Consider the following 26,044-nt stretch of genomic DNA (forward strand, 5'->3'; position numbering starts at 1 on the left):
ACAGAGGCTGGATGGCCATCTGTCGGGGCTGCTTTGAATGCGATTTTCACAATACACTTGGAAGTCCATCATCCTCGGGCTACGAGGGATCGCCTAAGTAAGTAAGTTCAAACTTCAAGAAAGGAGATTCCATCTGAACATTAGGAAGAACTTCCTGACTGTGAGAGCCGTTCAGCAGTAGAACTCTCTGCCTCAGAGTGTGGTAGAGGCTCCTTCTTTGGAAGCTTTGAAACAGAGGCTGGATGGCCATCTGTCGGGGCTGCTTTGAATGCGATTTTCACAATACACTTGGAAGTCCATCATCCTCGGGCTACGAGGGATCGCCTAAGTAAGTAAGTTCAAACTTCAAGAAAGGAGATTCCATCTGAACATTAGGAAGAACTTCCTGACTGTGAGAGCTGTTCAGCAGTGGAACTCTCTGCTTCAGAGTGTGGTAGAGGCTCCTTCTTTGGAGGCTTTTAAACAGGGGCTGGATGGCCATCTGTCGGGGGTGCTTTGAATGCGATTTTCACAATACACTTGGAGGACCATCATCCTCGGGCTACGAGGGATCGCCTAAGTAAGTAAGTTCAAACTTCAAGAAAGGAGATTCCATCTGAACATGAGGAAGAACTTCCTGACTGTGAGAGCCGTTCAACAGTGGAACTCTCTGCCCCGGAGTGTGGTGAAGGCTCCTTCTTTGGAAGCTTTTAAACAGAGGCTGGATAGCCATCTGTCGGGGCTGCTTTGAATGCGATTTTCACAATACACTTGGAAGTCCATCATCCTCGGGCTATGAGGGATCGCCTAAGTAAGTAAGTTCAAACTTCAAGAAAGGAGATTCCATCTGAACATTAGGAAGAACTTCCTGACTGTGAGAGCTGTTCAGCAGTGGAACTCTCTGCCTCAGAGTGTGGTAGAGGCTCCTTCTTTGGAAGCTTTTAAACAGAGGCTGGATGGCCATCTATTGGGGGTGTTTTGAATGAGATTTTCCTACTTCTTGGCAGGGGGTTGGACTGGATGGCCCATGAGGTCTCTTCCAACTCTATGATTCTAAGTGAGCTCCCTCACACACCTCCCTCTCTTGTGAGGGAAGCAGCTAGTGCCTACAGAGCCCTCAATACAGATAAGAGATTTCCGGAAGTGATCAGCGCACGGCATGCCGGGAGTGGGCGGTTCTGTTTATGCACCGGGGAAGGTGGAAACTGCGGAGGCTGATTGGCTGTTAAGAGTTCGAAGCATGGACTCAGAGTTCCTGATTGGCTGTTACAGTTCCTGGTTGGCTGTTCCGGTTCCTGATTGGCTCTTGGAGTTCTTGGCTTGGCTCTGAGAGTCCGAAGCATGGAGGCCGCGTGCAAGTGGCGAGGGTTGCCCGGCGCCCCGAGTTTGAAGCCCTTGACGGCGCCGGAGCGCGGCCTTCCTCGAGAGAAGCAGCGGCAAGCCCTGCAGGATGTCACCCGGGCCCACGTGGAGTCCTTCGACTTCGCCACCGGGGATGGGCTGCTCCGGGCCGTGCAGGTGAAAGGAAGGAAGGAACGGGGGGAAAAAGGGAGGCCTGGCCTGGCCTGTGGGTGCAGGTTGCTGCCAACCCCACTGAGGCTGGGCCTACACTGGCCTATATCCTGGATTATCTGCTTATCCCAGGTTATCTGGCGGTGTAGAGCAGACCTAGGCAAACTTGGGCCTTCCAGGTGTTTTGCACTTCAAATGATTTTCTTACAAGGTTCTTGTGGGTTTTTTTCGGGCTATAGAGCCATATTCTAGAGGCATATTTTCTCCTGACGTTTCGCCTGCATCTATGGCAAGCATCCTCAGAGGTAGTGAGGTCTGTTGGAAATAGGAAAATGGGTTTATATATCTGTGGAATGGCTGGGGTGGGGCAAAGAGCTCTTCCCTGCTGGAGCTAGGTGTGAATGTTTCAACTGACCACCTTCATTAGCATTTGAAGGCCTGGCTGAGCCTGGGAAAATCTTTTGTTGAGAGGTGTTAAGATGTGCCTGGTTGTTTCCTCTCTGCTGTTTTGCTGTTGTAATTTTAGAGTTTTTTAATACTGGTAGCCAGATTTTGTTCATTTTCATGGTCTCTTCCTTTCTGTTGAAACTGCCCCATCCCAGCCATTCCACAGATATATAAACCCATTTTCCTATTTCCAACAGACCACAGTACCTCTGAGGATGCTTGCCATAGATGCAGGCGAAACGTCAGGAGAAATGCCTCTAGAACATGGCCCTACAGCCCGAAAAAACCCACAAGAACCTAGTGATTCCAGCCATGAAAGCCTTCGACAATACAATTTTCTTACAATCTATCCAGAGATATGATGACATGTCCTTAGAACTGCAACATCAATGTCTTATTTTATTTATCTACTAGCCCTTCCCTGCCACGCGTTGCTGTGGCCCAGTCTGTGTATATGTGTTTTGTGTGTGTATATATTTGTGCATATGTGTATATATGTGTGTTTGTCTATATATGTGGTTCTGCGCATGTGTGCAGTGGCCCAGTCTGTGTGTTTTGTGTGTGTATATATTCGCATTTATTTATTTATTTATTTACAGCTTTTATATTTATGAACCCACGCGTGCACTTCGTTCATCTGGTGAGGCCCTGCTCGTGATTCCGCCTGCGTCACAAGCGCGGCTGGTGGGGACACGAGACAGGGCCTTTTCTGTGGTGGCCCCCCCGACTCTGGAACACCCTCCCAAAAGATCTTAGACAGGCCCCTACATTGGCAGTCTTTAGAAAGAACTTGAAGACCTGGCTGTTCCGATGTGCCTTTCCAGAATAGGAAATCTCCAATAACAAGTCCTCGAAGCACTTTTAGTAGAATTAAGATTATTGCACACCGCACACTGCACTTGCCCTATAATCCTCGTATACCACCTGCCACATCAGCACTTTTAATCTTGTACCCATTACTCTGGCCCGGCCCAGTTTTTATTGTGTCATGATATACTGTCTATTGCATGTCGTTAATATTACTTTTACTGTTTTTAATTTTGCTTTTGGTGTTATATTGTTTGTGTTGTGTTTTGTGGCCTTGGCCTTTGTAAACCGCATCGAGTCCTTCGGGAGATACTAACGGGGTACAAATAAAGTTAATAATAATATCCCGGATTATCTGCTTATCCCAGGTTATCTGGCGGTGTAGAGCAGGCCTGGGCAAACTTGGGCCTTCCAGATTTCTTACAATCTACCCAGAGATGTGATGACCTGTTCTTATGACTGCAACATCAATGTCTTACTTTATTTATCTACTGATTAGAATATTAGAATCATAGAGTTGGAAGGGACCTCGTGGGCCATCCAGTCCAACCCCCTGCCAAGAAGCAGGAAATCGCGTTCAAAGCACCCCCAACAGTTCAAAGCATCCCCAACAGATGGCCATTGTACTATACTAATAATTTAATATATTGTATGTATATGTATATCTTGTAAGTCGCTCTGAGTCCCCTTCGGGGTGAGAAGGGTGGCATAGAAATGTCATAAATAAATAAATAAATACACTATAGGAAATTCCATCACACAGGATTACACAATTTATTATTTCGGTTTCTTCTACCCCGCCCTTCTCACCCCGAAGGGGACTCAGGGCGGCTTACAAAGGCACAATTCGATGCCAACATCACATAACAGTAGTAAAACAAAATAACATCAATTAAACAGTTGAAACAGTCAAACAATTCCTGCATTACAGCCCTAAAACCAATAAAACGATACAAACCTAATTACTCCTCATAGACGGTCAGCGTTCACTATCTCATAGCCCAAATTCCAATTCCACATTGTCAGTCCTAGTCATTTGATTGTCCTTATCTAGTTGTCAAATTGCCCAAAGGCCTGGTCCCACAACCATGTCTTTACTTTCCTCTTGAAGGAGAGGAGGGATGTTGATGCCCTAATTTCTCCCGGGAGCGAGTTCCACAGGTGAGGGGCCATCACCGAGAAGGCCCTGCTCCTCATCCCCACCAGCCTCACTTGTGATAGCGGTGGGGTCGAGAGCAGGGCCTCCCCAGATGATCTCAGACTCTGGGGTGGGACGTAGAGGGAGATACGTTCGGACAGATACACTGGACCGGAACCGTACAGAACATTCTCTGCAGGTTTTTTTTTCAAACTTCCAACTTCAAAACATATGTTGGTATATTCCTGGAGTTATTTGGGGCACTGATTCAGAAAGTTGAATTGGAGAGCTCTAGTTTCTTACATATGGTCATCATTATTTTCTCTTGGCAAGCGGATGAAGAGTGGCAGATGGCATGTTCTGTATCGCAAAAGCTAGAGCTAATAGGGGGAAATTGGTGCCATTTTTAGAATCAACAGGACAGATATACCCAGAAACTGGTCTAACATTTGAGGCACCAAAATGTATGTTGAGCAATGTATGTTGAGTCGCCTGAGGGCTGAGAAAAGCGGTATATAAATGAAGTAAATAAATAAATAAAATTATATCTGGAGTTCTTGCTTGCTCAGCCACACCGAGATTCCTCTGCAATGCATTCCTGCAGGGGAATTTTGGGTAGATGTTCCAGCATACCCTCCATTTTTATTTAAAGCAGGTATGGGCAAACTTCGACCCTCCGTGTGTTTTAAGCACTCAGGGGGAAAAGGAAAGGGCCTGAGGCTGTTAGGAATTGTGGGAGTTGAAGTCTAAAACACTTAGAGGGCCCAAATTGGCCTAGGGCTGTTCTAAATGAATTGGATCTCATCCTATGACAAGGAAATGAGCCCTTCCAGCTTATTGTTTCGACTGCTGCTAGATTTCTAAATCATTCTCTTCATCCAGTGAACCTTCCTTCCTTCCTTCTAGGCCATTCCGCCTTTGGAGTTTGCTTGCAAGAACACACGGATCACTTTGGCCATTACCAGCGCCGTTATCAGCCCTCCAATGGTTCCCAAGGGGACGATATGCAAAGAGCTGAAGGTTTACCCAGCCGAATGCAGAGGACGCAGATGCACCTATCGTGGGAAATTGACGGTAAGTAGCCAAGGTCAAGGAATCAAATGTTCTTAGATTTTGGGTCATATTCCCTTTAGAAATGTAAAAGGTGTAGGCATCTGGTGTTCGGATACTTTGGAGATGTTTATATGTATCCAGACACAGAACAACTCAATAGTAATAATAACTTAGCAATCAAATAATAATAACAATACGCTTTATTTGTATCCCATCCCCTCTCCCCGAAGGGACTCGAGGTGGCTTACAGCAAGAAACAAATACAGTAAATAATATAACCCAGACACATATTACTTAATGCTACAAAATAACACATAGGTATAAACATTAATCATGAGTTTAAAAAACTATTTGGCCCTCTAAAGGCAATAAAAATATACATTCCATTTAAATGCAGTCAATTCCCATGATCAGTGCCATATGCGACCAGGCTGGGCCTCTTGTTGAGAACTTTTTGTATTTGGGCTTTCCTGGTCCGCGCCAGCCCAATGACCTCATTTGACCACATAACCAACCCAAACTATTTTGTGATCCCTTGCTGGCTGTTGTACAAGAATGTGGGTGTTTTGTATAGATTTATGTTATTAGAGAATTTTGTCTGATTACGTGTAATTTAATTTATTGATGTCAGGTTTAATTTCTGATGTTAGGTCTTAATTTGATGTTAGGCTTTAAGGTTACTTATAAGGTTACTTTTCTGGGATTTTATGTTTGTATCATGTGTTTTGTGTAGGCACTGAATGTTTGCCATTGTTATGCTGGAATCCACCCTGAGTCCCCTCAGGGAGATAGGGCGGAATATAAATAAAGTATTATTATTATTATTATTATTATTATTATTAATATTATTAATATAAACGAACTGGCTTGGACTGTAATGGTGGGATTAGGTGGAATGCTTTTAACAGTTTATTTAAATGTATTTATACGGTTTGTTTTTTATTTTAAATGCTTAATGTGTTGTGTATTTTATATGCTTCTGTGTTGCAATGTAGCATTGAATTATTGCCAGCCTGGAAGCACTCTGAGTCCTCTTCGGGGTGGAGATAGAGGGGGGTAAAAATGCAGTAAATGAATAAGTAAATAAATAAACTATTTATATCCCGCCCCATCTCCCCAAAGGGACTCAGAGTGGCTTACAACAATGTAAATAACACAACAATAATAAAAATAAAACGATCTTCTCCTCACCCAAATTTACAAAAGGGTTGTCACACCTAACAGGGAAGTCAAAGGCATCGTGACATCTTAAGCCACCTCCTTTATGAAACCTTAGTTCTACAGATGTGGCTTTCTTTAGAAAGAGAGTTGTCCTTCCATTTTTTCAGTGATGCTTTGATAAATCTATTTCTTTCTCCACTCTCCATAGGTTGATGTCAGTTGGAGTGTGAATGGCATTCCTAAAGGGGTTATTAAACAATCCCTGGGCCATGTTCCAATCATGGTGAAGTCCAAACTCTGCAATCTCCATGGCCTTTCTCCCAAAGAACTCATCAAACATCACGAAGAACAAGAGGTATTGCTGAATTTTGCTGGTTTGGCTTTCTGCTTCTGTGAGACTGACTTAATGTTACATAACATAAATGCATTTGGCATATTATGAGAGCCAATTTAGTTGAAGGTCAGGATATAGATCTATTCTAAATAAATAAATGTTGCTCTGAAAAAATTAATCATAGCAATTATTTTTCTTCCCACTCTTGGACAAGAGACTCAGTTGACTCCTGTTGTGGTATTTTAAATTGATTTTATGATGATTGGGTTTTGATTTTATGATGAGCAGCTTATTATTATTCATACTCTGTTTTCATAAGGGAATTTTAAAAAATGAATAGATGTGCCTTTTGCTTCCACTTGCAGTAAAATTTATTTCCATTGATTAATCAGCTGAAGTTTGTATTGATTCTTCTGTCAATTAAACCTTAATGCTATTTGCTTCTAATTTCTTTTCTTTTTTTGGCAGGAAATGGGTGGATATTTCATAATAAATGGTATAGAAAAAGTGATGAGACTGATAATTATGCCTAGACGTAACTTTCCTCTTGCAGTGATAAAGCCAAAATGGAAATCTAGAGGCCATGGCTACACTGAATATGGTAGTTTATTTTTTAAACGTTTATTTGGTTGTGTGTTTTCAATATATTATCAAAAGGGAGTTAGATTTTTAAAGACTTCAGTTTCTGTAGTTTTATTGTTTTGTGTTATTCAGTTTGTTCCATGTTGTATGTATTATTTTGTTACTGTTAGGTACGGATATTTTCACTCCATAAATGTTTTGGAAGTGGTGATGTGATTTATTGTTCTTGTATCTTTGTACTTCAAAATATTTTTAGAATTTCCATGGCACTGTATGTGGCCATAATATCAAGTTACTGAACCTAGGCCCATAATATTGCATTTCTAGCTAAACACAAATGACACCTCCACAGACAGTATAGGCCATTGGAATATGTTAGCATACAATTGAATCTTTTTATTCTTATTTTATGTCAACATTGTAATTTTCTCTGCCTTTGGTAACTACCAAAAATAGATCAGGATAAGTAATAGATAAGTAATTCCCTGTTTACATATTTATTTGGCTATGATTGTCTTTTACACAATGATATAATATCCTGTTACTTAGACTTTTTCTTTTGTGTGGTGTTTAGGCATCTCAATGCGTTGCGTGAGAGAGGAACACACAGCAGTTAACATGACGCTCCATTATCTTGAAAATGGCACAGTGATGGTGAACTTTGTCCATCAGAAAGAGTTGTTCTTTCTTCCATTGGGATTCGTCCTAAAGGTATTAATTACCATTGTGCTGTTTATTAAGACACTTGTTGTGTTTACGGGCATTATTTCACAGGAGAGTGAAATGTACAGCTTAATTTTAAATGTTCAGTCTTCAGTAGCCATTTAACCAGAGTATGTGATTTGTGGCAAATCAGCAGCTTGAAAGGAAGCAATCAAGAAGGAATCCTGGCAGTTTACAAAGACTATTGCTTGGTTGTCAGAGGAAAGTAGCTGTTCTTAAATCTTTGACTGTTACCCTGTTCAAATGTTGCAGCTGATTCATATTTTGGCTCTAGACTTACCATATATACTCGAGTATAAGCCTACCCGAAGTATGGAGCCCCCGGTGGTGCAGTGGGTTAAACCCCTGTGCCGGCAGGACCGAAGACCGACAGGTCGCAGCTTCAAATCCGGGGAGAGGCAGATGAGCTCCCTCTAACAGCTCCAGCTCCTCATGCGGGGACATGAGAGAAGCCTCCCACAAGGATGATAAAAACATCAAATCATCTGAGCGTCCCCTGGGCAACGCCCTTGCAGATGGCCAATTCTCTCATACCAGAAGCGACTTGCAGTCTCTCAAGTCACCCCTGACATGACAAAAAAAAAGCCAACCCGAAGATAAGGCGAGGCATCCAATTTTACCACAAAAATCTGGGAAAACGTATTGACTCGTATAAGCCAAGGGTGGGAAATGCAGCAACTACCAGTAAATTTCAAAATTAAAAAAGATACCAATAAAATTGCAGTCATTGAGGCATCAGTAGGTTGATTAAACCATTATTCTAACCTTCTTCAGTGTAAATATGCTTATGTATCCTTCCAATAATAATAGAGTAAAATAATAAATGTAATAAAATAATAATAATAATAATAATAGATAAAATAATGGGAATGTAATAATAACAGTAATAGAGTAAAATAATAAATGTAACAACAATAATAATAGAATAAAATAATAAATGTAGTTATAACTATAATCACAAAGTAAAATAATAAATGTACTAATAACAATAATAAATAGAGTAAAACAGTAAATATAATAATAATTAGAGTAAAATAAATGTAATTTAATAATAATAATAGAGTAAAATAATTGAACTGTAATAATAATAATAGTAGTAGTAGTAGTAGTAGTAAAATAATACATGTAGTAAAAATAAAATATAAAAGGAAATAAAAATAAAGTAACATAATAAATAACCTTGACTCGAGTATAAGCCGAGGGGGGCTTTTTCATCCTTAAAAAAGGGCTGAAAAACTCAACTTATACTTGAGTAAATATGGTAATCAGTTTTCTAGTCCACTGTCAAGTTCCCTCCCACCTTTTCTAGTTGGCTCAAACAGTAGTTTTCGGAGAAACCTAATTGGGCAAACGTAAAACATTAGAGTCTAGTCCTGGTTTGGAGACAAATCAGATTTTGCCTACTATGCTCATATGGAGTTACAGTTTATTGTAATGGGAAAAGGAGGACAGGAAGAGAATCTGAGCATTGAGGAGAAGGCAGAACTTACAAGCTTAGTGCCTGCTCTTAATTGTTCAGCCATGGCTAGTTATAATTGCGTTACTCCTATCCTTGCAAAATAGATAAACAATTACTAGTTTCTGTTGTTCAGTGTAGTTTGTTATTCAGCCTCCTCTTCGGACTTAATGCCTTTGAAAAGTGAGTTACTTATTAAATACCACTTTAATTAGTATAACAAAAGGCTGAGAATAGAAAATAATCTATCCCTAGTTCCTTGTGAAAGCTGGAGGATGGAGGGGATATAAAGGAACATTGCAAACCAAATCTATAGGCAGTGTGCAGCAAAGAGCTTAGTGTGGATTGGTCTTTCCTAATTAGGTGTCAACCAGGTATGTTGGACTGCAAGTCTCATCACTCCCAAGCTGCATCATCAGATACTAGGCTTATAAACGCTATGTGATTTTAAAGATATTTACTGCTTCCTGGTGTAGCTTGTATGTTTGTTGTTATTCAGTTCAGAACCTGATGCTTTTCATTACGCTTGTTTCCAAACTGCAGGGGATTGTCTTACACAAATTATATCAGGCTACTACTGTCAGCCTAAACAAAACTAGAAACCCTATAATGTCATCCAAATACATTAGGTCACAAAAGACATTAGATGCATGTAAGCATTTTGAAAATGCTTCTAGAACATGGCCATATAGCCCAAAAAACCTATAACAACCCAGTGATTCCAGCCATGAAAGCCTTCGACAATACATTTTAAAAATGTTACTATGTCTTAGATTCTAAACATCTACATATTTTCAAACTTTTTAGTATACTACTGAAATTAAATTTGAAATATTTTTGTTTTTTATGGCATACTATGATCTTAAAACAGTAATTGTTGTTATTCCATTCCTCTTTCTTTAACACACTGCCATCTAACTCGCTTATTTTTATTTCTCATTTCCAGGGATTAGTTGGTTTCTCAGACTTCCAAATTTTTCAGGAGTTGATCAAAGGGAAAGAGGATGATACGTTTTACAAGAACTGTGTGTCTCAGATGCTGAGGCTGGTGTCGGAAGAGGGCTGCATGACCCAAAAACAGGCCCTGGTCTTCCTGGGGCAGCGCTTCAGAGTGAAAATGAACCTTCCCGAGTGGTACCCCAGTGAGCAAGTCGGAGAGTTCCTTTTTGAGTATGTCTTTATAGAAATGTGGTTGCAGTTGTATTTTTAGGAATGTAGATAACAAGCTTCATGGCTAACTTTGAACATGAATCAGTAGTAGTACAATACACTTAAAGCAGGACAAACTTCAGCCCTCCAGGTGTTTTGGACTTCAACTCCCACAATTCCTAAAGCTCCTTCTTTGGAGGCTTTAAAACAGAGGCTATTTAAACATTGTGTTCATTGTTGCTTCGACCAGCCTTCTGCTAGAGATTTCTGTCTGCTTAGTTAGGCTGTCCATCAGGGAAACCAAAACATTGTCTATTCTTAGAGTGATGTGTTGAGGTCTTCCCATATTGACAGGACAGGCCAGAGCCAGTGTTTTATTAGTATAACCCTAGGTGGGTCAGGATTGTCTCCACAACACAATGACCTGGCAGAGTATACTTTATGAGGGACTACAATTGCAAGATGTTTTAACCAAATATTAGTTGGGTTGTTGTAGGTTCTTCCGGGCTATATGGCCATGTTCTAGAGGCATTTTCTCCTGACGTTACGCCTGCATCTGAGGATGCTTGCCATGGATGGAGGCGAAATGTCAGGAGAAAATGCCTCTAGAACATGGCCATATAGCCCAGAAGAACCTACAACAACCCAGTGATTCCGGCCACGAAAGCCTTCGACAATACAAATATTAGTTTCTTCTACACTTGTCAGACTCACCCAAATACTTGTCTATTTGTGCACCCATGCATTTAAGAAGGATGAGAACACATTTCAATGCATCGAGAATAGGACAGCAGATATAGTGAAATAAGGAAAGACATAAGAAAAATTGTAGACATTTCTTTATTTACTGTATATACTGCTTTTCTCATCCCAGGGGGCACTCAAAGCAGTTTACTACAAATAACGGCAAAATTCAATGCCTCACATACATATAAAACTAAATCACAAATCTAAACAAGACATATAACTATCCATTAAAATCAGTAAGACAATTAAACATAAGATAAAACAACATTTAGACATGAGGACATAAAAATTAAAACCACCTAATGTAAACATTAAAATCTCATGATCCAAACTCATAGACCGGTGTCATTTCAAATATCTATTGCACATATTCCATATTTATTTCTTGTACTGTGTTACTTTACTAATCAAAGGCTTGGTCCCATAACCATGTCTTTGTTTCCTTTCTGAAGGCCAGGAGGGAGGGTGCTGATCTAATCTCACTGGGGAGAGAGTTTCAGAGCCAAGGAGTCACTACTGAGAAGGACCTGTCTCTCATCCCCACCAACTGCACTTGTGAAGCAGGTGGGACTGAGAGCAGGGCTTCCCCAGAAGATCTTAACTCTGTGACTATTGTTGACTATTTAGAACTTGTTGGAAGGCTAAGAATCCCATTCAGGATATAAATATAAATATCAGGGGGAAAGGAGGGTTAATTTTGATGTTTTATACTGTTTTTTATAGATGGCATTGAATTATTGCCAACACTGAACCGCCCTGAGTTCCCTTCGGGGTTGAGAAGGGTGGTATACAAATACCACAAATAAAATAAATAGCTTTGTTTAGGAGTGACAGGTATTGTTTCACTCAAAAAGGCAATTATATCAATTCAGCATGGGGTGATTTTTTTTATTGTTGTTCTTTCAGGCAGTGCATATGCATCCACCTGAAAACCAAAGCGGAGAAGTTCTACTTGCTTTGTCTCATGACCCGCAAGCTGTTCACTCTTGCCAAAGAAGGTTGCATGGAGGAAAATCCTGACAGCTTAATGAATCAAGAGGTTCTCACCTCAGGACAACTTTACCTCATGTTTTTAAAGGTAATATTTTGAGGCTAATTTTCCTTGCACCTTTCCACCCTCTGTGATCCATGTCCACCCCACCACATTGTAGCAGAATCTCATTGTCTTTTGTCTAAAAGTCATCCATTTAGAGCAGTGGTTCTCAACCTGTGGGTCCCCAGGAGTTTTGGCCTACAACTCCCAGAAATCCCAGCCAGTTTACCAACTGTTCGGAGTTTTGGGAGTTGAAGGCCAAAACATCTGGGGACGCACAGGTTGAGAACCACTGATTTAGAGCAAAAAACACATCCCATAATTCTTGATTCCATTTCTAGGAGCCCTCACAACAAAATAAATAAATAGCCTGATTGGTCTTTTCTTCTGTGATTCAGCCTGTAATGTATATCCTTTTATAATAATTACATTACCATTAAAGCTTATTTTATGCCAGCTTCCTATCTTGATTTATTGGAAAATCTACCTATTGATCCCTAAGCGAATTAGGCTTCAGGTGAAACTTATGCAGTTATAATGCTAAAAGAACGATTTTGAGAACGATGATCTTGTCTTAACTTAATGAAGAGCTGTATATTTACATATTTCATGTTCTTATATTTTTATACTTTTATAATTGACTTATACAGATTTTCATGGTTTAATCTATCTATGGTATTATTAATGAGGCCTGAATGAGTTACATGTTTTAGCCAAGGTTGTTCAATTATTCTATTTTTAACTGTTTATTAATTGATTGTTTTATTTGCTATTATTTATTTTGTATCTGGCATTGAATGTTTGCTATTTTTTCTTTTTGGAAGCCACCCTGAGTCCCTCCGGAATGAGAGGGTGGGGTTAAAAATAAAGTTTATTTATTATTATTAAAGCTCCATTGCCTTTATATGTAGTATGAGCTAAGCTGTCAAAGAGGCTAAGGAAGAGCAGGCCTTATGAAGACAGCCTTTTTCCTCCATCTCCCTGTTAGTGCTGAAATGTTGGGGTTTTTTTTTGACAAATAAGCTTATTTTTTTAAGTGGCCAAGTGTTATATAGAAATTTTTGCAACTAAAATAAAACTCTTATTGAAATTTGAACAGAGGGAACAAATTAGTAACACATTCTTGCCTCACGCCATATTATTTATATTTATTTATTTATTTGTTTGTTTATTTACGGCATTTATATGCCGCCCTTCTCACCCCAAAGGGGACTCAACATACACACACACACACGTGTGTATGTGTATATATATACACACACATACACATATATATACGCATACATACACAATATATTATATTATTATATTATATTATTAGCATAGTACAATATCAGTGTTAATTATTACTATGTTGTATTATACCATTATATTGTAATATTATTAGTAATATTACATGTAATATAAATATATAATTATAATATATTATTATTACATGATCCGGATTCATGTGCAACTTCTGGATTTCTGTTTGTTTTCCAACAAAAACTTCCCTCTTGTCCTTTTTGCATTTTATCTCACAGGAGAAACTGGAATTCTGGTTGCAGTCTATTAAAATAACTGTAGACAAAAAAGCTCAGAAGTCACATATGACTTTTAATTCAGAAGGCATGATGAAGATTTTAAGCATGGGAGTGGATCTCACAAGGATGCTGGAATATCTCCTTGCTACTGGGAACCTGCGCTCTAGAACCGGTAAGCATGTCAGAGACCTGAATTCATTTCTAATCATGCCTGTTCCAAGTTGGGTCCTTTGGAAATCACTCAATTTCAAGTACATCTGTGTACGATTGCAACCCCTGGGAACCCTGAAGTGGTTGCTCAATCTCAGCAAGACAAGATGTGCTTTAAAAGTCCAGAGTTGTATGCATACATGCTTGTAAATATGGCTGGCCCTTTCTTTAGGCCAAATAATGCAACTGCCCTCTAATGCAAGTCACTGGCAAAGTCAACAGCATCAACAACCAACCATTCCTCCTAAGTGCACCCCATCTGTTTTTCTCTTTTGAAAGACCAAACAGTTGTGGCTCATAGTCTATTCCATTATCTAATCATTCTCTATCCCAATTCCCTGTCCTGTTCCCAGTTATAAAGTAAGATTCAATTGCCAGTCCCACTTGGCTTCTATACATGGAACTAGAAGAGGAATGCACCTTTCTTCTTCCCAAGGGGCAAAGTGTCTTGGGCCAACTGACAATGTTGTTCTTTCTTTTCCCAAGGTCTGGGCATGCTGCAGACTTCTGGTTTCGCTGTTATGGCAGATAAGTTGAATTTTGTCCGTTACCTGTCCCACTTCCGCTGTGTGCACAGAGGTGCCGATTTCATCAAGATGAGGACCACAACAGTGCGCAAACTGTTACCAGAGTCCTGGGGTTTCCTTTGTCCTGTCCACACTCCAGATGGTGAACCCTGTGGTTTGATGAATCACTTGACGGCACCGTGTGAAATAGTAACACAGTCTTTATACACAACCTCCTTGCCATCTTTGCTTTGCTCTTTAGGTGAGTGTTGGAAGCATGTGTCAAATGGAATGGTTTGCCTTCTGTGAAATTGCGAATTATGACATGTGGACAAGCTCAACATTCAGTTTTTTTCAAACTTGGTTTTGAGAATTCTTGTATTTCTGGGAAAATAAATTGGGCTTCCTGATTGAGAAAATCACTAGCACCAAACAAACCTCCTCGAAGAGCATATTTCCAGGCCATTAATTATTTCTGACAGTGCCTAGTCAAATCAGTGCTGATTGTAGTTTAAGGAAATTATCACATGACACTGTTATAATGTAATTGCACTACATTACTCCTGTCTTTGCCTAAACCTTATTACATGATGTTCCTGCTCTCCCAGTGTTTTTCCTCTAATTAAATGGTTCTCAACCTGTGGGTCCCCAGATGTTTTGGTCTTCAACTCCCAGAAATCCCAACAACTGGTAAACTGGCTGGGATTTCTAGGAGTTGTAGGCCAAAATATCTGGGGACCCACAATTTGAGATCACTGCCCCGAAGGGTCATTGTAAACCTACTTTTTCTCTGGCATATTTTAGTTTCTTTAATAAACTGGTTGTGTAACAGTGCAATTCCAATGTGATTCCTATTTAGCATTTAATGTGGAGAAAAAACCAGTTTCAGAACCAGTATAAAGGTTAGACAACGAGGAAAATATATCAAAATTTAAAATGTAACATACATAAACAGAACTGAGCAAGTGTTGGATCAGGAAAATTGGTGGGAGCGGCATGGTGTACTTTCCCAATCTGGATTCAGGTGGTGGTTCTATAAAAGCATCAATGTGTGCTGTAGATAATCATGTATAAGTGAAGGGCAGATTTTTAGGCCAAAATTAGGGTTTTTGATAATGACCCATGGATAAGTTGTGGGTCATTCCCTCGAGGAAAGAAAGCAATTGTTGTTCCTTGATGCTACTCCCCTCCTAAGGCATTCAGAAAACTGAGAAGTGGTGCCATGGTGAAAAGAGCAAAAGAAGTTTCACTTTTTGCTACTTTCCCCAAAGATGGGAATGGTTCCATAAGTGTATGTGTGTGGCTTAAGGTACAGTTCTTACATTGACCCATCAACCCATGATTTCTCAGTTGATTTTTTGAATAAAATTTCTGGACTTACACATGAGTAAGCTAATTGTGCAGTTATGGTTTCGTGTTGTTGTCATTTCAATCATAGAGGAAATAAGGTGTAAAAAGTATTGTCATATTTGAAATGTGAGAAAGCAAACACAGGAGCTAATGCCAGTGAAGCATAAATCCTATGATGGTGCAAATGAGCAAAATTCTATTCCTCTACCTTTCCAAATACAAACGAAGCAGCTTTCAAGTAGAATAAACCAAAACAATTGACTAATGTGTTAGGCCTCTGGAGCACACAGTCTTCTGGATGGTCATGAGGCCTGAAAGATTATTGTCCAGATGTCTTTGGAGCATGCAAAAATTTCATGCCAGAATAGAGAAGATATTTAGAAGACAGATTGATACGGAATGCATTCCCTAAAGTGGTGGAGGGCAGTATTTGACCATAAGGCTCCATATGGCCCTCTGTAAGCAAAAGTAGGATTGTTTCTGTCTACCAAAAGAGAGCGAGAGAGAAAGAACAGTAGCTCTCCAGACAACAGTAAAGTATTTCAATGTATTTAGTGTAGACTTTGTGGAAACGTTAGATCTGGTCTGCACCAATCTGTGCCTTCATCTATTGATGACAAAGTGATAAACTACTGACTTGCATCTTTCTCTAGGTGTCACTCCCATAGATGGTGTTCCCAACCAGCCCTACTCTGAATGTTATCCAGTTACTTTAGATGGTTCTTTGGTAGGCTGGATAGAGAAGGATCTGGCTCCTGGCATTGTGGAGACACTCCGGCACTGTAAGGTTAGCTCTTTTGAGTAAATTGCCGTGCAAACCTACTGTATTACAGTGATTCCTTGTTATGTGCTGTGGTCTGGTTTTTGCATCCCCAGTGGATGCTCAGTCTGTTATTACATACAATAACATGGGGAAATGGTTTCTTTTAAAATGGCAAAATCAGGATTTGCTTTTGGGATTTTTAAAAAATAATATTTTCAAACCGTGGATGATTAAATCCATGGGTGCAGAAGTCATTGATATGGAGGGCCAGTTATACTATTGGAGCCCCCGGTGGCGCAGTGGGGTTAAACCCCAGTGCCAGCAGGACTGAAGACCGACAGGTCGCAGGTTTGAATCCGGTGAGAGCGCGGATGAGCTCCCTCTATCAGCTCCAGCTCCTCATGCGGGGACATGAGAGAAGCCTCCCACAAGGATGATAAAACAAAAACATCCGGGCATCCCCTGGGCAACATCCTTGCAGACAGCCAATTCTCTCACACCAGAAGCGACTTGAAGTTTCTCAAGTCACTCCTGACACAACAAAAAAAAGTTATACTATTGAGAAGTTCATGTGGCATTTTGATCATACTGTCTCTTACTATGTTCACCCTCTAGGATTTGGTGCCTGATTTATATACCTGCTTGTGCTCCAGCTGCAAATGTTTCATATCCTTCCCTGTACATGTGACTCAATTTCTATTTCTAAATATTATATTTTGCCTCTTCACAAAAGGTTGTGAAATGACCATCTTGAGTCACCTATATGAGGAGAGAGAATGGGTTATAAATAAAGTATTATCATTATTATTATCATCATCATCATCATCATCATCATCATGTATACCCTTCCCTTTAGTTGTTTTTCTTTCTGTTTTTTGTAAGCCAGCATTTTGTTTTGATGTATAATAGGCAATGCAAGAAAAGAAGGTTCCAGTTTGGACAGAGGTGGTCCTTGTCCCCATGACGGGCAAACCCAGCCTGTACCCGGGGCTCTTCCTTTTCACTACTCCTTGTAGGATGATGCGCCCTGTACGGAACCTGGCCTTGGGAAAAGAGGAATGGATTGGCACAATGGAACAGGTAATCATGTGTGTGTGCATTGATTACAAAGGCATGGCTAATCTTGAGGAGAGAGGAAGCACTATTTCCCATCTGTTTGTGGCTTTTAAAAATCTATTTAATTTTAATTATTTAATTTAATTATTTAATTTTTAACATATGTTAAGGAAATAAGTCAGTTGAGATATTCCAACCTAGATCACATATTTTGCCCTGAACTCCTTCTAGAAATGTAAATTAATGTGCAGTGATGGCTCCTCTTAAGTGTTTTTGTATATTATTGCAGCCTCTTGTATACTTTTTATTACTATTTAGTGTAGTTTGTTGCTTGAGTACATGCAGATGTGTATTAGATTTATGATCTATTCTTCAAGGAGAGTTTCTGAAAGCGACGTGTGTGGGATGTTTTTTGCCCTAGGTCTTCATGAACATTGCTGTATTGGAGAATGAAATTGAACTTGGGCTGACCACTCACCAGGAGCTTTTTCCCCACAGCATGTTGAGTGTGGTGGCAAATTTCATTCCATATTCCGATCACAATCAAAGTCCTAGGAATATGTACCAGTGTCAGATGGGTAAGTGACCTTTACACCAATAGTGATGTAACTCACCCATTTTGCATCTTTTATAAGACCAAAATGGCACCATCCATTCCTGAAACAAGGAGGTGTAAACAGAATCCTTGTAGCACAGGCGTGGGCAAATTTTGGCCCTCCGGGTGTTTTGGACTTTAACTCCCACAATTCCTAAGAGCCTAACAGTAAACACATCAGTTTAGCCTGATGTGTTTACTTCTAGTAACTGAGCCTTGGGTAACTAAACCTAGTAACTAAGCCTTGAGACAGGCCTTCAAAAATAGAGGGGAAAATCCATACAAAACTGAGAAATATGCAGACAATGGTTTCATCGTGGGGAAGGGAAGTATTGTTGACTGGAGAAGTTAGGGACCCCAAGAATGCCAGGTCTTTTAAATCTCAGTTAAAAACACACTTGTTTTGTAAAGCTTTTGGAGTTTCCGTTTAATATTGTTATATAATCTTGTATATTTTGATTGCTATACTAAGTCAGCTGGTTTTAAATTGCACAGTATTTTTCTCTGGTTTTACCTACTATGATTTGATTTACCATTGTATTTTATAATTTTACACTTTATTATTCTTTCTGGATCCATAGGTGGGTGGATTTGTAGATTGTATGCTTGCATGTAAATGGACTGAGGACACAAAATGAGGTTCCTCTTGATAGATTTCAATAAAATCGAGCTATGCTGGTTATACAGAGGGTGCAGTATGGCCCCTGTATGTGTGGGACCAGTACCAACAGTTTCATTTTCCTGTGTCTGACAAAGTGTGATCTCTCTAGGACACAGGTGTCAGACTTGTGGCCTTCCAGATGTTTGGGCCTCCAAATCTCAGAAGCCCTTATTCATTATTTATTTGCAGCATTTATATTCCGCCTTTCTCACCCCAAAGGGGACTCAGGGCAGATCACAGAACATATACAAATATTCAGTGCCTTTAAGCAGATAGGACAGACAGCGGATATTTTTTCCAGCTTTGGCATCATGGAGGTTTTGCTCAATTCCGGCCTCAGGGGGGTGCTATCGCTCCATCCTCTATGACTAAGAGCTTTGATAACAGGCTTCCTCCTTCCTTTGATCACTGGTATTTTTCTGGTATTTCTTTTATGGTGCCATAAAATACCTCCCTGCTTAAGCGGTGCCTAATTACTCACAGCTCACAGCTGTTTTCGAACTACTTAGATAGACAGTAAGCTGGGCTGAAGGTCGGGTGCTCACCCCGATCTGGGCTTAGAACTGCCAACCTTCCAGTTGGTAAGATCGATTGCTGCTGGTGATTAAGCCCGGCCAGCTTGTCTAATAGCCAGAAGTTCTGGGAGCTGAAGTCCAGAACATCTGGAGGACCACAAGTTTGTCACCACTGCTCTAGGCATTTTCTAGGTCCTCTGTGTGATTCTATGGTGTGCTTTTTATATTGTTTAATAACTCTGTTATTTTATTTTATTTTTGTCTCCTCTGCTCTAGGCAAGCAAACAATGGGTTTTCCGCTTCTAACTTTTCCCTATAGGTCAGATGACAAACTCTACCGGCTTCAAACCCCACAAAGCCCTTTGGTTCGGCCAGCCATGTACGATCATTATGACATGGACTCTTATCCCATTGGCACAAATGCAATTGTTGCTGTAATCTCATATAGTGGTTATGATATGGAAGATGCAATGGTGAGTCCTTTAAGAAACGAGTGGGGAAGAAACAAAGTTAAGCATTTCCCCTCTTTCTTATGTAGCATATATTAAAATAGAAATGGATTCTATCATGAGTAGCTTTAACCTTTCGATTTCATAATGACATTTAGTAATTGAGAAATTGTACATCAGGAAGAGGTTCAATCAGCCAGGTGTCACCACTTGAGAAATATTTATGTTTATGTTTTCCATCCTGCCTGCTAATAGATTTTCACTCAGTGGTTCCCAACCTTTGGGCCTCCGAGTGTTTTGGACTTCAGCTCCCACAGTTCTTAACAGCCAGTAAGCTGGCTGGGATTTCTGGTAGTTGAAGTCCAAAACACTTGGAGGCCCAAAGGCTGGGAGCCACTGGTTTAGACTTTCAACTGATAAGCAATGTACCTGTATGCTGAATACATGAAGTTTGTAAGTAAATCAATTAAGTTACTTTTCTCGAAGACTACTTATTTTTGTCTCCTGAGAGCATGATTTAAAATCAAATATATTTTATGGGAGAGTAGATGTTTTTTGGACCACCGAAACAACACTTTTGAAGATCTGCTATATATTTTGTGCATTGGCATAAATCTTTGTTCCTAACAGTTCAAAGAGATAACCAGGTATATCAGTCTAACAACCGAGAAACCTAATTTGCCTTGCATGAATACTAGTGGGTAAATACCAATAAAGAAAAGATTCACTCAAACTAGTTTTTAACTCTTCTAAGGAAGAGCATACTTTATCAAAAGGTTATGATTACTCCAAATGGTGTGAATGCCAATTACTCTCCAAAAGGTCACACTTCCAAAAGGTTATGTATCCAAAATGCTATGGAGATTGTGGTTTTCCAAAATTCATTACCACATTTTCATAATCAGAAAAACTAAGTCATGTATAACAATGAAAGCATTGCCTCTCTTAGTTTTTCACTCCACCTTGATACATATGGGACTGTTTCTGTTTAGATCTTGAACAAGTCTTCGTGGGAAAGAGGCTTTGCCCATGGAAGTATCTACAAGACAGAACGCATTGACCTGATGGAAAAGATCAAGCAGGGAGATGACAATCTGGTGTTTGGAATTGGCCCTGACAAAGCAGCGACTTTGCAGAATCTCGATGCTGATGGCCTGCCTCCCATAGGAGCCAGGCTTCAGTATGGGGACCCTTTCTATAGCTACTTGAACCTCAACACGGGGGAAAGCTTTGTGATATACCACAAGTAAGTTCAGAATGTTTCTATTTAGTTATAGTGGAAATTGTATAAATAACTGCACAGGTGCTCTCTTAATTCTCTAGGAATCTTGATCGTTGAAAAACATACTAAGCAAGTGCTCAACCAGAATCAATATGGACGAAATGCCGTTGGCTAGAAGGAGAATCCTCCACTTTGCTAGTGATGTTTTCTGAGTGCCTTTGAGCAAGTTGAAGTGAGGCACTTTGTCAAACTCCCAACGCTACAACCCTTTCCCAACTTACCAGTTGCATGGTGTAACTGGGAAAATTGCAATGCCTGCGCAGGCGCAGATACTCCACATGTGTGCATTCGTAGAGTCCATGAATGTGTGTGTGTGTGTGAAATCTTGTGTTAATCATGTCTTGTTGCTGCAAGAACATTTTTGCCTCTCAGTGATTTTGCTGGAGTTCTAAGTCTTAGAAGTAAATATTGGCTTTCCTTAGAGCCATGACTTTGAAAATGTAAGCACCAAGAATTAGTACTAAGAGGTAGGGTTGCAAAGTTAAGCATTTGGTTCTCTTTGTTCCTCCACGTTTGCGGATTCGGTTTAAAATTTATTCTCTGGGAATCTCTAGATCCCCTAGTGTACATATGTCAAACTCAAGGCCTGTGGGCTAAATGCAGTCCACCATATTGTAAGACATCAAGGCTAGAACTGATACTGTGATGTCGCAAATTCTGAAGGCCACAGTTTGTTCTGTTTGGAAAGGATAGTGGGTTTTGAATTTAGATACAAGGCTTATGGATACAATGTCTAATGTTAAAATATCCTTTAACCTTTCCCCAATCTCAGAGCCACAAGTGCTGTTGGGTTGCAGTTCCCATTATCCCCAGTTTGCATGGTGGATAATCAAAAGTGGTGGGAGTTGTCGTTCAATAACATCTGGGGACCCAAATTGGGTAAAAACTAAAGAGGACCAACCGCTATATCAAAAAATGATTTTGATACCCCTGCTCTAGTGTGACATTCTAGTCAGCTTCCTCCAGTCATGCTGAAGGACGTAGTGATTTCTAGGAATCTCTAGGTTCTGCAATGTGATTCTGTGATCACTTTCCAGGATAAGTTTTTTTGCATGAGTGGGCTTATTAACAAAAGACCGTCCTCATAAATGCACAGCAGAGTAAATTATCAGCATCAGTGTGATCCAGCACCAGTAGACCAAAGTGATAAAAAGAACAAAAGTCACAGGGACCAATGTTATCTCTTCCATAGGAGGCTCTTCTTTGTAGTAAAATAATATGGTTGCACTATTTACAAGAACAAGATTTTGATGACAAAAATAAAGTTCAACCTTCACACTGGAGCTTCACACATGAGGCCTTCTCATACTGAGGATTACCTCACACACAGGTTTCTCTCACAGACTAAGGCCTACCTCACACTTTAAGGCAGTCTCTCACAGACTAAGGCCTATCTCACACTGTGAGGCCTTCTCACAGACCGAGAGCTTTCTCCCACTGAGGCAAACTAACACAGAGGCCTACTAAGCTACAGTTATTGCATCTATTTAACCCTCTCAGTGCTTAATTCACATTTTTGTAATTAAAAATACCTAGTTAATCTTTAATATTTCTGACAAAGTTGACTATATAACTGTGCTGGAAGACCTAGAAATTCCCAGAGAGATTACCCGTCTGGCTAAAAAAAAAAAAAAATCCAGTTTCTTTATTCATGGTTTTTCACTTTCACTGAGGCCCTGTGCCCCTAGCCCCATGAATGCAACTGCTGATTGTATTCATAATGCCTGGGGTGATCTGTCTTTCATCTTGGTCTTATTTGAGCTCTATATTATATTAATATACAAATACAAATAACTTGAAGTAGACTTTCTTGCAGAAGAGGCCCCCATTCTCTCCCAAATACAAATAACTTGAAGTAGACTTTCTTGCAGAAGGTAGCAACAATTCAAATCTTTTTTTTTCTCCCCTCTTTTCCAGAAATAAGGAGGTCTGTGTTGTGGATAACATTAAAGTTTGTAGTAACGACGCTGGAACTGGGCAGTTCAAGTGTGTATGCATCACCCTGAGAGTCCCTCGCAACCCAACCATCGGGGACAAGTTTGCCAGCCGTCACGGACAGAAGGGCATCTTGAGCCGGCTGTGGCCTGCCGAGGACATGCCCTTTACAGAAAGTGGAATGGTGCCAGACATCCTCTTCAACCCTCATGGCTTCCCATCCCGAATGACCATTGGCATGTTAATTGAGAGCATGGCAGGGAAGTCGGCATCTCTACATGGGCTTTGTCATGATGCCACCCCTTTCACATTCTCTGAAGAGAACCCTGCTGTGGAATACTTTGGCAAGATGCTGAAGGCCGGAGGCTACAATTACTACGGGACGGAGAGAATGTACAGTGGCGTGTCAGGAGTGGAACTCGAAGCTGACATTTTTATTGGTGTGGTCTACTACCAGCGCCTGAGGCACATGGTCTCAGACAAGTTCCAAGTGAGGACAACAGGAGCCAGGGATAAAGTCACCAACCAGCCTGTTGGAGGCAGGAATGTGCAGGGCGGCATCCGCTTTGGAGAGATGGAACGGGACGCTTTGCTGGCTCACGGGACGTCCTTCCTGCTGCACGACCGCCTCTTCAACTGCTCCGATCGCTCAGTGGCCCATGTGTGCGTCCAGTGCGGGAGCCTGCTTTCACCTCTGTTGAAGCCTCCGCCTGTGTGGTCTACCACACGCATCAGGCAGCACATTTGCACAATTTGTAAACGTAATGATACCGTTGAGACTGTTGCGGTCCCTTACGTCTTCCGTTGTTTTGTGGCAGAATTGGCTGCCATTAATGTCAAAGTGCAACTTGCTGTGAATTAGTTCTGGCCACCCAAACTATCCTTCACTCTTGGAGAGATGGAACAAGTATGTTTCTCCTGTGGAGGCTTTATAAAATGACAGGTGATTCATTCTGAATAGTAAAAATAACTGTCTTGATCTATTAAACAACTCTTTAGGAACAAGGTTGAGTTCAGTAGATTCCAAGGCCACATGATATAATTAATGGAATCACTAGGTCAGTAGTTGGGACTTTGTACTAATTATTGAAAGCTGACCTTTTAAAAGCACATCTGCTTTGCCAGTTGGAGAGTGATTATTTTTTCAAACTGCAAGCTTTCAGTGGCGGTAATTGATGTTTACAACAGTGGCACCAAAGTGACAAATTATAGGTCATGAGAAGACAATCTAAAATATTTGCGATAGAGCATGTGCCGTTATACTCTGACTACAAAACAGTTATTATGCATGTGATTCCTGAGCTACATACTAATGTTGGAGTAGGATAGCTTTGCCTCCATTCTTCCATTTGATAGGGGCTCCTTATTTTCTTCCAGTAGCTTATTTGGAAGGATCTACCAGGGGACACATCCTCTTTATTCATCTGTTGTCATCTCTGTGAGATCGCTCACAATATTATGCTCAGAAATTAAATTCCAACTGAAGTTTTATTTTCTGTTAAATTATGTGTTGTGTGTTTTACTTTAATAAGATCTGACACAGTGGTTTTGCGGTAAAAAAAACTGCTGAAATACTGTGAGTCCCCACAAAAACTTTTTTTACATTCTATGAGGAAAAGACAGTGTTTATGAGTGAGGGCTGAGATTTTAAACTACTGATTGAGTAAGTGAGAGGCATGGAGGGAGAAGGTGGGAGCATTTGCACAAAATTTGTTTGCTGAAGCAAGCTGAGGCTTACCTGTTTCAAGTGTTTAAAGTAGTGGTTCCCAACCTTTTTTTTTTTTTTTACCAGGGACCACACTTCAATATTAGTGCCAAAAGGGTTACGAATCGGTTTTTGGTCAACTTTAGATTCGGTTTGGTTATTTGGGGTGCTGATTCAGAAAGCTGCACTGGATAGCCCACATTAGCTATAGTTTCTGATACAGAACATATCCCATCTCGTAGTTGCCATCTGCTCACCCACAGAAAACCATATTTAATAAGCCTTGGCACTTTAAGAGGGTTTCACAGAATCATAGAGTTGGAAGAGACCTAGTGGGCCATCCAATCCAACCCCCTGCCAAGAAGCAGGTATATTGCATTCAAAGCACCCCCCCAATAGATGGCCATCCAGCCTCTGTTTAAAATCTTCCAAAGAAGGAGCCTCCACCACACTCCAGGGCTGAGAGTTCCACTGCTGAACGACTCTCACAGTCAGGAAGTTCTTCCTAATGTTCAGATGGAATCTCCTTTCTTGTAGTTTGAAGCCATTGTTCCATGTCCTAGTTTCCAGGGAATCTGAAAACAAGCTTGCTCCCTCCTCCCTGTGGCTTCCTCTCACATATTTATACATGGCTATCATATCTCCTCTCAGCCTTCTCTTCTTCAGGCTAAACATGCCCAGTTCCCTAAGCCGCTCCTCGTAGGGCTTGTTCTCCAGACCCTTGATAATTTTAGTCGCCCTCCTCTGGACACATTCCAGCTTGTCAATATCTCTCTTGAATTGTGGTGCCCAGAATTGGACACAATATTCCAGGTGTGGTCTAACCAAGGCAGAATAGGGGGGTAACATTACTTCCCTAGATCTAGACACTATGCTCCTATTGATGCAGGCCAAAATCCCATTGCCTTTTTTTGCCGCCACATCACACTGTTGACTCATGTTTAACTTGCTGTCCACAAGGACTCTAAGCTCTTTTTCACGCATACTGCTCTCGAGCCAGGCATTGTCCCCCATTCTGTTTCATGAGACCAGTCACTCTTGTTACTACATATCTTAGTTCTTGCGGACCACTGGTAGTTCACAGACCACAGGCTGGGAACCACTGGCTTAAAGCGTTGGGTGATCTCTCCTATTTGAGGGGAGAACTCTGGAGGCTTGGGTAACTTGCACGTTTTGGTTTGGCTGGTCACACTCCACCTTACTCCCACTCTATATGTTAAAGTCAGCTGGATTGGTTTTTGAAGCTTACTTAGCCTTCGTGAGATGATCTGCCACAGCAGGGAAGTTTTAAAGGCCTGGGACAGATTATAACAAAATGTAGTTCTATAATCTAACTGGAAAGTTCCCACTACTTTCCATTAGCATCTGCTTCC

At 40.6% G+C, this 26,044-nt stretch overlaps 1 protein-coding gene across 1 annotated transcript; it reads left to right on the forward strand.

Moving 5' to 3' along the window:
* Window positions 1–1,274: 1,274 nt before the first annotated feature.
* POLR1B (RNA polymerase I subunit B) lies at window positions 1,275–24,469 on the forward strand. The gene is made up of 15 exons (XM_067463393.1): window positions 1,275–1,497; window positions 4,790–4,957; window positions 6,306–6,452; window positions 6,900–7,032; window positions 7,588–7,724; window positions 10,139–10,362; window positions 11,995–12,166; window positions 13,645–13,816; window positions 14,341–14,622; window positions 16,364–16,497; window positions 17,383–17,553; window positions 17,951–18,107; window positions 19,577–19,773; window positions 20,742–20,995; window positions 22,949–24,469. The coding sequence occupies exons 1-15, from the start codon at window positions 1,321–1,323 to the stop codon at window positions 23,826–23,828; spliced, it is 3,405 nt and encodes a 1,134-aa protein (XP_067319494.1). The 5' UTR covers window positions 1,275–1,320; the 3' UTR covers window positions 23,829–24,469.
* The last annotated feature ends 1,575 nt before the right edge of the window (window positions 24,470–26,044 follow it).

This window comes from Anolis sagrei, chromosome 1 (genome assembly GCF_037176765.1).
Source record: "Anolis sagrei isolate rAnoSag1 chromosome 1, rAnoSag1.mat, whole genome shotgun sequence".
Taxonomy (NCBI): domain Eukaryota; kingdom Metazoa; phylum Chordata; class Lepidosauria; order Squamata; family Dactyloidae; genus Anolis; species Anolis sagrei.

Excerpts from the sequence above, each read along its gene's own strand:
- POLR1B (XM_067463393.1), top strand. The coding sequence starts at position 1,321 with ATGGAGGCCGCGTGCAAGTGGCGAGGGTTGCCCGGCGCCCCGAGTTTG. Across the intron at positions 6,453-6,899 it reads AACATCACGAAGAACAAGAG|GAAATGGGTGGATATTTCAT; the intron begins GTATTGCTGAAT and ends TTTTTTTGGCAG. Across the intron at positions 13,817-14,340 it reads GAACCTGCGCTCTAGAACCG|GTCTGGGCATGCTGCAGACT; the intron begins GTAAGCATGTCA and ends TCTTTTCCCAAG.